Genomic DNA, 12,518 nt, shown 5'->3' with positions numbered 1-12,518 from the left:
TCAAATCCTACTTCAACATATTCACCTTGAATTATCCATCTGAGTATATATAATGTGCCGGTCACTACGGAACTATGATACTATAACCTGACTTTCCCTTCTACAATCCCTTTCCACTCCTCAACCCCAAACACCCCATATCTCTCGTCCTCCGGCCTCAACCACAAAAACCTGTCCCCCTGCCCCCCCTTGACCTTCGTCCCCACCAAGCCCGGATCAGCGCCCTCCTCCCTCAGCGCAACCTTATTCTGCTTATGATTATCCGTATGCGTCGAATGCTTTACGACTCGCAGAAACACCGGCACAGCATACTTCGGCAACCGGGCACGCGCAAACGCCGCCAAATCCCTCAACTCAGCCTCAGGATCTTTCGCACCATCCCGCAGCTGAACAGCCGCACACCCAGCCCGCCCTTCATGATTCGGCACCGACACCCCATAAACATTCGCCTCCAGCACAGCAGGATGCCGATTCAGCGTCTCGGCCACCTCAGCCGTCGCAACGTTCTCGCTTTTCCACCGGAACGTATCCCCCAGCCGATCAAGGAAGTACCACCGCCCGTCCCCGTCCCGCCGCAACGCATCCCCAGACCGGTACCACAGATCCCCCTTCCTAAACACGTCCCGCAGGAACTTCTTGTCCGTCGCCTCCTCGTTCTCCCAGTACCCCTGGAACGCCTCCTTCCCGGGCACAGTCACATTGACCAGCATCTCCCCGCCAACCTCGTACGGCGCACGAACCACAAACCCCGTCTCCGGATCCCGCCGCACATCCCCCGTCTCAGGGTCAATAAGCACAGGCACATACGTATTCCGCATGAGGAACCGCATTAGCGCCCCATGGTGTCCTACGGCCCCAGCCCCAAAGGGCCCGCGGTTATAGTTGAACAGCGCGAACACGCCCTCCGTGCTATTGAAGAACTCGCCGACCTCAGCAACCCCAAACCGCTCGCGAAACCGCACCCAGATATCCGGCCTCAATCCGTTCCCGTACATCACGCGCACGCGGTGGGTTTTGTCGAGCGGTGACGGCGGTGCAGCGAGCAGGTACCGCGCTGCCTCGCCGACGTAGACGAAGGCCGTGCTGTCGGAGTCGCGGATGTCGGGCCAGAAATTGGACACGCTGAATTTGCGCCCGAGGGCGATGGAGAGGCCGCTCGCTAGGCTGATTATCAGCGCTGTTGCGGACGTCCCGTGGTACAGCGGCATGCACGAGTACCATCTGTCGCCGGTTGGGCCGGACTTGTCGGGCATGCCGGACCGGCGGAGGAGGATGGATTGGTGGAGGCGGGCGGTTGTGAATGCGCATCTGTGTTGCTTAAGGTTAGTAGGGTTCATTAATGGGAACTGGGGTAAATAAGCTGGAGGGTACATACCCCTTCGGCATCCCCGTCGTGCCAGACGTATACAGCAAAATAGCCGGGTACTCGCCCGGCGTATCCTTCGCCAACCTCCCATCTTCCGGAATCGTACCCGGAAACGCAGGTATAACACTCCCAATAAACATCCGATCAACAACAACCCTCTCCATCCCCAACCCCTCCACCTCCCCCTGCACGCCCCTCATGCGCCCAAGACACCCAACCTCATCATCAACAAGCACTAAGCGCGCCCCACTAATCCGTAAACAATGCACCAGCGCATCCCCCGCAAGATTATAATTAATCGCGGCAGGCGCACACCCCAGCACCCAAAGCCCCAGCCACGCAAATATAAACTCCGGCCGGTTCTGCAGGTAGAACGCAACGAGGGCGCCGCGCTTCACGCCGCGCGCGAGGAAGAAGTGCGCGTATTGCGACGCGAGGGTCTGCGTCTCCGCGTACGTGTATGTCCCCTCGCGCGACCAGATCGCGATGGCATCCGGGTATCTTGAGGCGGATGCGGAGAATGTGTGCCAGGTGTTTAGGGTGCCGGAGGCGGTGTCGTGCGCGAGTTTGCGGGTTGCGGAGGCGATGTTTAGGAGGGAGGTGAGGTCTTTGGCGATGTGGTGTTTTGCGTTCAGGTAGGTTGATAGGGTTAGGGTTGAGGCGGTTGCTGGCGGTGTTAGTGTGTCTTTGTCTATGTCTATGTCTATGGGTTGGGGTGGGTGTACCGAGGGCCATTGTGGGCTGGTTCAAGGATATCTGTGAGATTGGAAGAGAAATAGAAAAGAAAAAGGATGACCCTTGAAAGATGAAAGAAGAGGGCGAGGAGTTTCAATACTCCGCAATAGCCGGGCCCGGGCTTGATCCTCGGTTGCTTCTCCGCATTTGCTGCCGGTGGGGGATCGGCGGGCCTGTGATGGCTATCAGTTGCACTGCGTTGCTTATCTACCTCTTTGCGGTTATAAAAATTTAAGGAAGACTGGGAATAGATGCGTACTTGGTGTAGTCCGGATCAGTTGGTTCGAGCATTGAAGTTAGGGCTACGAGGGTTGCCAGCCCTGCACGGGATGAGCATCATGAGACTGCTAACCAGAACAATGACGAACCTACCAACCCACCCACCTATATTCCAGTTACAATGCGGGCTCCGGACTATCCGGCATGGATTTATGGATTGGCTGTGGAAATAGCATTATGAGCTATCAGCCCATTATGGGAATCTTTGATCATTGATGGGAGTGCAGACCACTGCCATATAATACTGGGAGTCGTCTGTGCCAGTTGTTTTGCCTTATAGATTTATGTTTGAGCGCCGTTTTCAACAAGAAGGCCGGCTGGCCCAATGGCAAGGCGTCTGACTACGAATCAGGAGATTGCAGGTTCGACCCCTGCGTCGGTCATTCTTTTTTTTGTCTTTTTTTTTTTGCCGGCCCCACAGCAGAAACCGCCATGATTAAATCATGTCAACTTGAACGGGTTATGTGAACTTTATAAGTAAAGCCGAGACTGCTGCCAGCGTTACGTTGTTCGGTTCTAGAAAGTTGCAGTTGATTTGGAATAACGGACCTACATAGGCTTTCCCAGCTTCCCTTTGGCAACAAACAGGCACCCATCGGTCCAAATTGAAGAAACGCAGAAACTCAGAGAAAGTATGCGCTTTTCAGAGCACCTGGAGGAGTAAAAAATGTCCTCTGGAGACACGGACGTTGACTGGATATCATGGATGGTCTGGCCCCGAAAGAATCTGCCAGGGTGCCAGCATCACGCATCCCATGATTCCTGTCGCCGTGCTAGTATATCGGAAGGATCGAAGCATTTATTATTATATTTAGGCTAAAATTGAACTGCTCCTCTACATTGCTCTGCCTTCTCACAAATATCAGGTTGGTAATCTCACGTACCCAAAAACAATAAGGCAGTTGCTTTGCTTCTAATGTGCTCTTAAGATCTTCCTACATCATGGAACATGCGTGTACGGAACATGGAGAAGACCTTTAGACATGGATGAAGCGACCGAGCACATACAGCGCCATCATGCCAGATTTATCCCGTCCTGGACGCCTAGGGGGTGCGTATTTAGACAAAACTGGTTTTCAAAGAGTAAATAAGCATTCGGTCATTGATTCATATACCATATCTATCACCAATATCGTCAAGGCCATACCACATCTCTTGAGAATCTCTCATCTGCCATCACAACCCTGTGGGAAAGGCTGCATTGTTGCAGGTGCCAAGTCTGAGGCAATCTACCAGCCAGGGTAGAAGGCACCATCAGTTTCAGCATCATCACGCTTCCAGCCAGGATAGAAGGCACCATCCGTCTCCGCATCGTCACGCTTCCAACCGGGGTAGAAGGCACCGTCAGTTTCAGCGTCGTCGCGCTTCCAGCCGGGGTAGAAGGCACCGTCAGTCTCCGCATCATCACGCTTCCAGCCGGGGTAGAAGGCACCATCCGTTTCAGCGTCATCACGCTTCCAACCAGGATAGAAAGCTCCATCCGTCTCAGCGTCGTCGCGCTTCCAGCCAGGATAGAAAGCTCCATCCGTCTCAGCGTCGTCGCGCTTCCAGCCGGGGTAGAAAGCTCCATCCGTCTCCGCATCATCACGCTTCCAGCCGGGGTAGAAGGCACCATCAGTCTCAGCGTCGTCGCGCTTCCAGCCGGGGTAAAAAGCTCCATCCGTTTCAGAGTCGTCACGCTTCTTCCAGCCAGGGTAGAGGGGGCCATCAGTTTGAGAATCGTCACGCTTCCAACCAGGATAGAAAGCTCCATCCGTCTCAGAGTCGTCACGCTTCTTCCAGCCAGGGTAGATGGAGCCATCTGTAAGCGACCGTGGTAAGCAGTATATCTGGACATCGGAACGCAGGCTCATGTACCTTCACCCGCGTCACCTGGGGCAACAATTGCCTTGGCATCACGCTTCCAGTCCGAGGGGACGACGCCAGCTGTATAAGAGAAGGAATATTAGCAGGGAACATATAGCAAGAGAGGATCGGCAAGAAAGGGTGGGCTGGGTTAGACCTACCGGCCGCAATGGCAGCGAAGGCTACGACTGAAGCAATGGCGGAGGACTTCATGACGATTTCCGATATGAGTATGAAGAGAGAAGTGGAATCTGAATCTGAATTTGATGTTGTATGTTGTATGTTGAGCTTCTCGAGTCTGCTGGCTGTATACCGCAGTATTTATACCAAGCCCGGGGAGCTACCCCAGGCTTCGGGCTAGGCACCCCTGACAAACAACAAGCATAGCGTAAGCATTATGGCGCATCAGGTTGCATTGTGTCTAGAAGTGGCACCATTGCGTTCTTCCATGACTGGTGGGATTTGTTAGTTTCTGCAGGTCTCAGTCGCCCCCAAGCTTAGTAGCGCTTTACATAACGGGATATCGGGCCATCACTGCATGAACCTTGATTAGAGAGGACTGTGTAAGGGTCGAGTAAATTGGAGACTGCCTCTTAGACTCTTTACGGGACCGACGCTAGGCGATGGTGGATCCCAGTCACCGTTAGTCAGAGATGACAGTGTGGACTCGTGGTGATTATGGCTCCAATAAGAGATGAACCTTGGAACTTGTCTGAAATTAACACGGGCCAGCTGCGCTTCCTTGTTTACGGAGCGTCTATATAGTAGTACAGTAACTTAACGCAGCTGCTTGCGGAGGAACCCTAATGGCCTGAACGGAGATGTCACAACACGGAAAGGCATGCCCTTTAACAATTTAAAGGCAAAAGTCACTGTTACTGCTTCAATCAGGGTGAAAAGATGTATGATGGGAAAATAGGCACACCAAGAGCATAAAACACTGGAAATAACTGGAAATGTATCTTGGGGTAGTGGCAAGGACATCGAGGGCGGATTGCGCCAGTATGGTTAGCACAGTCGGAGGGCTTTTAGTACAACCTGCGTGTTATACGGCGTCGTTCAGGAGCCTCCTCGACTGATAATAAGGAGAGTTGTTGGACTAGATCCTGTTATTGGGCAACGTGGGCCCCAGTACTTGTCCGTTGAAAAAGGTGCCACCAATGCGTCAAGGAGACTTTATGCCTGTCACCGAAGGAGAGTCTCCTAGTATTCTTGTCAGAAAGAATCGCGTGAACGTCAAGCCCACGCTGGGCGAGGATCTCGGTGAGCAGGTGTGGGTGGAGATGAAGGATATAGTCAAGCGGCTTGATACGGGGGATGAGAGGATCGCCATGGTACTAGAACACTTGCGGAGTGATACGCCCGACCGTTGAATGATACTCGCGTTTGTATTTGTATCGTTGGCTATAGATAGACGAAAACGGTTCTGAGCCAGTTTGACGTGCTGTCATCCCATTCTTTCCTGTTGACTGCTCAGCATTCCTGTCAGAGCATGTCTGCCAGATACAGATGTAGAGCAGCATAGCCCTGTGGTGCAATCTATTATACATTGGTCACGCTCTTTACATCATGTTAGGACCACTTCGAAGTTCTCAAAATCCAAATCAGAAGACCCTTCTTGCCCGGCTAATATTCAATCTTTTCCCACTCCTAGGCCGATCCCGAGGCCAGCGGCATTTATTACCACGAAGCGACCAGTCCCTTAGGTTGTGAGATTCAGCTTCTTAAACCGTCTCGTAACCTTTTATTTACGGGAATGTACCCAGAATAAGCTCCCATCCCCAGAAACTTTGGCGGGAAACGCTACTGTATAGCCCTTCACCCTCTCGAAAGCTCAATTTATCATCCTCAGACCATGTTGCACTCCAACCTCCCATATACCTTACCTACTGTCAGCGACGCCCTGGCCTTCATTGACTCGCACCTCCATCAGCTGGTGACCGACGGATGGTGGGCATGGGTTGCACTTTCCACTTAATGCAGGCGCGACTATTTTCAATGGACCATAGGGTCCACGGGTGATTTACTCGATGCGATCCACTGGGCATCGCAACCTCACTCTCAACAAAGCAGTTGGGAAGACTGGGGCAACACTTCCTTAATGAATTGAGCAAGGATTGCGGCCTACCGAGCTTTCTGGCCTGGCTGTTTACCTCCACTATTGCTCCCCAAGACCTCATAACCAGATGGCGCCACCGAGAGCACGACTGCGCTACTTCAACCGCACTCTCTCCAGCACTCAAATAGATACAGAAGGTTCGCCCTCACAAGGTTCGATAACCCACGCTTGAGTAGCAGCGCAGGTACCCTAGGGTATTAACCGTGACCAGGCGTCCATATCGCTAGAGAACTATGAGCGCAAATCACGAGAATGAGATTGCCTGACCTACTCAAGCTACATAAATGCGCTTTTGTCTCTATAGCCTGACTGCTACATCCTGTCGACGAGTGCCGAATTCCCGGTTTGATCCACTGCAGGCAGACACGAAAAGCTCATCCACTCTGTCCTCCAACTGCGGTTCGCACAAGCTTTGTCCGCTCCACCAGACCCAGATATAGGGCTGAGCTCTCACTTTGCATCCTACAACACCAGGTTATGCGGGCATGGGCCCAGTTCAGATTGCCAATAATCATGTCTATTTGAGCATCTTATCAGATGCTTCGGCATGCTGGAGCGCATTACGGAGTCATTTGCTCCACAGCCCTAGGTCATAGGGTTGAAGGACTGCAGGTGTAGGGTACTATGGTAGCTTCTGGCCCACTCAATGCAACCGAAAGCTGTAATCCCGGAACAGGCAGCTTCATTTTGCGATCTTATCTGATCCTTATATCTGATCGTTCTGTCCCGCTGTTCAGACTCCAGAGCTTCTACACTACAGCTATGGCACCCACTACTAAGGACCCGAGGGTTCAGGAACAGAATGACCTCTCGCCGCTTGAACATTCTGGTAAGCTATGCCAGACTTCCAAGTCTCTGCAGAACTTACTATTTTCTCCGAGTGCAGAAACAGATGAGATAGATACCCTTCTTCGCGCCGCTGGTATCGGCCTCGCCGAAGATGACCCAACCGAGCCTGTCCTAACATTACGCATGTTCGTCCTCGGCATTATCTTCTGCATCGTAGTCAGCGGTCTGAATACACTTTACACGCTGCGCACCCCGTCAATTACCATTTCTGCATCGGTAGTCCTCCTGCTGGCATACCCGCTCGGAAAGCTCTGGGAGAAGACTATCCCCGCCTGGACCGTCCCTCTAGGGCCGTGGGCATTCAATCTGAATCCAGGTTCTTTCAACACAAAGGCAAGTCAAGCCAATCTCAAACAAGCTGCACGTTGATAACTAACGGCGAATAGGAACATGTCTTGATCTACATCATGTCCAATCTCAGTATCTATGTCCGTCTCGGGGCTGACGTTCTGACTGAACAGCAGAAGTTCTACGGCTATGCCGCAGGGTTTGGTTTCCAATTTACCATTACACTCGCTACGTTCCTTATCGGGTTCTGTCTAACGGGCGTATGTCGCGCCATTGCTGTTGTCCCCCGAGAGCTGATTTGGCCGGGTGTTCTGAGCGTGACAACCCTGGTCACCACATTGCATGGTATCGGGCAGAAAGACACGCAGGCGAGGTTCGATATCGCCTGTATCACCTTACGAGAATGCCATTAACTCTGCGAGCAGGTACGATACATGGAAAATCTCCCGATATGCCTTCTTCACGCTCGTCTTCTGCGTCTCGTTCTGCTGGTACTGGTTTCCGGACTTTATTTTCCCAGCCCTCAGCAACTTCAACTTTGCGTGCTGGATTAAACCGGACAGTGTGGTGTTGAACCAGTTGACAGGGGTGACGAGTGGAATGGGTCTGATTCCTATCACGTTTGACTGTACGCTCTCTACTAGCCATTAGAACTCTCCGTGCTGTATGCTGACAAGCCTCAATAGGGAGTCAAGTATCTTATCTAGGGTCCCCTCTCCTCGTTCCGTCATGGGCAATTCTAAATATCGCTGGATCGCTGGTCTTCTGGATCTGGATTGTTGCCGTGGCTTGCTACTATAGTAATGTATGGTATACGGGGTATTTGCCGTTTCAGAGCTCCTCAGGTATCCAGCCCTACATTGGAACTATGAGTGGTCCACCCTCTTCTAACAGGGAATAGTGTTTGACAACACAGGAAGCACGTACAACGCCTCGAAGATCGTCAATGTTGCATCAGGATACCAACTAGACGTGCAGAAATATCAGGAGTACTCGCCGGTATGTTGAGATCTCAGAATAATGACCTCTTGTTAACAGACCTGGACAGGTCTACATGCCCGTCACCTACGCCCTCAATATGTTCGGGCTGTCATTCGCAACCCTAACTGCTCTCCTCGTCTGGGTGGCTGTCGAACATAGAGATGTTATACAAACCGGGCTTAGAAGAATTCCTCAGCTGGTCATGAGCTCCACAACGGGTTGGACTCAATCAACGGATAGACGGACCGGCACCCCTGATGTCCCAGTCTGGTGGTACCTGGTCTGCTCAGCCCTCGCCCTCTTCCTTTCAATCTTCGCAGTCGAATACTGGGCCGTCGAGCTGAGATGGTACGGCGTCTTACTTGCGTGTGCAGTGGCTTTGGTGTTTTATACCCCGGTACCAGCCCCTCCTCACCTCACTCAAAACAACCCTAACTCTTGACTTGATATACTATAGCTGGCTCTCATCTACGCAACCGCCAACCTGAAAATCAACATCGACATCCTCTGCCGCATCATCGCGGGCCTCGTCTTCGATGGCAAAGTCCTCGCAAACATCTGGTTCTTCGACATCGGCTACATCACCACGATCAAAGGGCTGTACTTTGCCCAGGATATGAAGCTGGCTTATTACTGCAACGTGCGACCTCAACCCTCCCTTTAGTTCACGCCCAGCTCATAGCTACACACACTAATTGCACCTGCACGGTGCAGATCCCACAGAAATCCCTCTTCATCGTCCAACTAACCGGCATGCTCTTCGGCACCCTGGCCTCACTCCTAACCCTCAACTGGTCCTTCGCCAACATCACAGACGTCTGCACAACCTCCGCCCCAAACGGCTTCTCATGCCCCTACTCGCGCACGCACTTCAACACCTCCCTAATCTGGGGCGCCATCGGCCCGCGTCGGTTCTTCGCCGATAATTACCAGGCACTCCTGTACTTCCCCATCCTCGGCGCATTGCTCGGCGTACCAATCTATATCCTCCGCCGCTCGTTACCCTCCTCGTCATTGTTACGCAAAGTGCACATCCCCCTCTTCCTCGGCGGCCTGAACTACCTCCCCCCCGCGACGGGTCTAAACTACGCGAGTTGGGTCCTCGTCGGCCTCTTCTTCGGGTGGTACGTCAAAAAGCGCATGAGTGCGTGGTGGGGGAAATATAACTTTGTGCTTAGTGCGGCGCTGGACACGAGCGTTAGTGTTGCCGGGGTGGTCATCTTCTTTGCGGTTTATTTTTCGGGCGCGAGTAGGGGGTTTGAGTGGTGGGGGACCGAGGTTTATAAGGATACGTGTGATTATAAGGGGTGCGCGTATTTGAGGGTCCCGGAGGGTGGGAAGTTTGGGCCGGTGGTTGCAGGTGGCTGAGGACTGGCGGCTTCGGATTGTCTCAGGATATGGTAGTATAGACCACTGGTAGTTTCGATTCGCGGTGATGGAATTGCAAGATGTTTCGACGGAGCATGGGGGAGAAAGCTAGGGCTTAGGGTTCGGTAAGATAGTCCAAATGGCAGTGGGATAGAGAAACAATCTACCTACTCAGAGCGTCACTGCATGCTCTTCTGATCCACACGAAGAGAAATTAACTCAAGACGCTAGATGTTCACCATATTCTATGCCCCTTCCTCATCGAACATCGACACGGTTCACAGGAATAGGAGCTGACTTTCCTGTTGAACCGGACTGCCCGACTTCTAGAACGCGGCTTTGCAGGACCCACGTGAGGATAAGATTTGGGATCAGGAACAGGGTCCGGAGTGTATGTAAGGGTTGTGGAAGGAAGGAGCGACCGGTGGCTCAGCTGCAGCTGTGCTTAATGACCACCTCTTGCTGTCCACGACTCTCACTCTCTGTCAATACCAACCATCATCACCGTTCTCTCCTCATCAAAACAGTAATCTCGGCATTCCATTTAGCATCAGCAGCATCATCTCCTAGGCTGTCTCAATGGAGGCCAACAGTGCCAGGCTTTCAGGGGGCATTACAACAGCATTATGTCAACAAACTAGGGCATTATCCCTTCGGCCCCGGTGGACCTGCGGATGTTGCAGCCGACATGAGCCAACCGGAACAAAAGGAGAACTCTCCAAAGGTTCCAAGAGACAAGAACTCTATTTGAGTTGGCTAGTGCGCGACGGCGTCGGATGCATTCCGTCCAGATCCCTCAGAGTTATGCAGCTATGAAGGATTCATACCACGGCATAGGCACCTGACCTAAGCCAAGAAGGCCTCAAGCACGTGTGAGTAGGCTTGCATATGAAGGACCGCTGTCCTGTGTCTGCTTCGTATGCGCAACCACGCCACGGTGTGCATTCAGGGATGGGCCCCCACGGGCCGGGCGTGTCTAGCCCCGAGCTCGGGTACGGCCGGCACAGTTAGGCCCCGGAGGACGCCCCCAAACGGGCTACTGCTACGATTCACATAAGTTGAGTCAAATGCCATTGGCCAAGTCTAAAACAAATCAATTGATCGCCAAATCTCCGAAGCTGAACCGGGGAACCCAGATCCGGGCCCGATCAAGGCCCTGCACTGCCTGGCCCTGGCCCTGGCCCTGGCGCCGTCTGTTCCACATTGTACTCCACCTTGCGCCATATCTCCAGCGGCACGTCGCCTTCGTGTCTATCAGCCGGCGAGTCCACCCGATCCGCCGTGTTGATCGCTTCTTGACTGGCTGAGGTTTTGAGGCCTTTGGTTGTGGCAGTGGGCTCCGACCTCCACCATCGCCCTCGTCTGGATTCGGTCGCTTTCACGCGGACTTTGCCAGTGAAGATTGCTGACGCCCGACTGGCATTAACAGAGCCGTGATGCTGCGAGTGTGAATGCGACTGCAAGGCTGAGCGCTGCGACGGGCCCTCGTATCCGTTGGCCCGGTAGTTGCTGCTGTACTGCGACAGGGCGCTGCCAAAGACCTTGCGGAGGAGCGGCCACCAGCACATGAGATTCGCGACGTAGATTGCCGTGCTTGCTTCGCGGATATACCAGAGCTGGTAGATGGTCGTATCTGGGCTGGCGAAGTTAAAGTACTTGTTCAGGATTGCGGCGACCATCACAAACACGCCCAGCCCCAGCACGCTGATCAGCAGGACCTTCTTCTTCATCGGCATCTGCGTTCCTTTGAGCAATGGGATCGGGATGATCAGCATGAAGGCGTCGCTGGAGAGATTGAAGACCGCCTGCGTGATGCTGTAGTGCTGGTAGGTGGCGCACTGCGGATTGGAGACAGGAACGGCCCAGTACTGCGAGAATGGCCGGCAGTACACGGCGAAGTAAGTGATTTCGATAACCACAAAGCCCAGAGCGACATATCCTGCCAGGATCTGTACGAATAGATGCCAGGGCAACCGGTGCGTGAGTTTCCAGTACATGGTCACCAGGCAGGTCTTGACGCCCCAGGTGGACAGTAGCATGCATTGTTCGAGGCCGATGACGATTTTCGAGCCGTAGACTCGGTTTGCGACGTCGTGAGGGTCGGAGAGGATGGACTCGAGTTCGGAGGCTGGGAAGAGGTTGGTTGCGTATTTGGCGGAGACGCGGATGAGGATGAGGAGGGTGGTGTAGATGAGCTGTCGAAGAAGGTGTTGTTAGGGCTTTGTCAAGGATGGGAGGGAGAGGAGCGCACAAAGGTAACAGTCATGATGTAGTCGTCGGCTACACCGGATGTCAATAATTATTCTCTCTGTATCTTGAAGGGGAGGATACCTTGAAGATGCCTAATCCCTCCGTTCGACAGACATCTCGCGACTCTGAAAAGTCAGTCTAGCCCAGCTCTAACAGAGTGAGCACGCACATCCTGCCAACATAGATCACCAACCCAATACTCCAGAAGATGACCGCCTCAACCAGCAGCTGGTGCGGCGTGGGCGACACATCCCCCATGGCGACGCATTCAGGTCAACACCGTGTCCAGCGAAGGATGCCAACCCTCCTTAAAAGCTGACAGTCGCACAAAAATTACAAGGCACCAGGCAAGCGCCACAATAACAAATTAAGATTGCAAGCTGGCCGGCCCCGTCCGCGGCTTTCGCCTTGTGGGGGTCCGACTTTGCATCGTCTGCG

The 12,518-nt window shown here is 53.2% G+C and overlaps 5 protein-coding genes across 5 annotated transcripts; 2 read left to right on the top strand and 3 right to left on the bottom strand.

Moving 5' to 3' along the window:
- Window positions 1-80: 80 nt before the first annotated feature.
- Window positions 81-2,101, bottom strand: DSM5745_04134 (putative very-long-chain acyl-CoA synthetase family protein (CefD1); the record flags this gene model as incomplete). Its single annotated transcript, XM_026746150.1, has 3 exons — window positions 81-1,308; window positions 1,376-2,033; window positions 2,092-2,101. 3 exons carry the CDS (start codon window positions 2,099-2,101, stop codon window positions 81-83), a joined length of 1,896 nt encoding a protein of 631 aa, XP_026605146.1.
- A 1,508-nt stretch (window positions 2,102-3,609) lies between these two features.
- Window positions 3,610-4,438, bottom strand: DSM5745_04133 (uncharacterized protein; the record flags this gene model as incomplete). The annotated part of the gene is made up of 3 exons (XM_026746149.1): window positions 3,610-4,181; window positions 4,238-4,306; window positions 4,387-4,438. 3 exons carry the CDS (start codon window positions 4,436-4,438, stop codon window positions 3,610-3,612), a joined length of 693 nt encoding a protein of 230 aa, XP_026605145.1.
- A 2,668-nt stretch (window positions 4,439-7,106) lies between these two features.
- On the top strand, window positions 7,107-7,562 carry DSM5745_04132 (uncharacterized protein; the record flags this gene model as incomplete). Its single annotated transcript, XM_026746148.1, has 2 exons — window positions 7,107-7,173; window positions 7,231-7,562. 2 exons carry the CDS (start codon window positions 7,107-7,109, stop codon window positions 7,560-7,562), a joined length of 399 nt encoding a protein of 132 aa, XP_026605144.1.
- A 38-nt stretch (window positions 7,563-7,600) lies between these two features.
- DSM5745_04131 (uncharacterized protein) lies at window positions 7,601-9,830 on the top strand (the record flags this gene model as incomplete). Its single annotated transcript, XM_026746147.1, has 7 exons — window positions 7,601-7,854; window positions 7,907-8,109; window positions 8,168-8,326; window positions 8,383-8,480; window positions 8,530-8,859; window positions 8,920-9,102; window positions 9,177-9,830. 7 exons carry the CDS (start codon window positions 7,601-7,603, stop codon window positions 9,828-9,830), a joined length of 1,881 nt encoding a protein of 626 aa, XP_026605143.1.
- Window positions 9,831-10,978: 1,148 nt separating this feature from the next.
- DSM5745_04130 (uncharacterized protein) lies at window positions 10,979-12,262 on the bottom strand (the record flags this gene model as incomplete). Its single annotated transcript, XM_026746146.1, has 3 exons — window positions 10,979-12,025; window positions 12,082-12,110; window positions 12,250-12,262. The coding sequence occupies 3 exons, from the start codon at window positions 12,260-12,262 to the stop codon at window positions 10,979-10,981; spliced, it is 1,089 nt and encodes a 362-aa protein (XP_026605142.1).
- Window positions 12,263-12,518: the final 256 nt, after the last annotated feature.

This window comes from Aspergillus mulundensis (assembly GCF_003369625.1).
Source record: "Aspergillus mulundensis strain DSM 5745 chromosome Unknown scaffold_3, whole genome shotgun sequence".
In the NCBI taxonomy this organism is placed as follows: Eukaryota; Fungi; Ascomycota; class Eurotiomycetes; order Eurotiales; family Aspergillaceae; genus Aspergillus; species Aspergillus mulundensis.
Note: the sequence above shows the minus strand (reverse complement) of the source record. Positions and strands in the feature narration are given on the sequence as shown.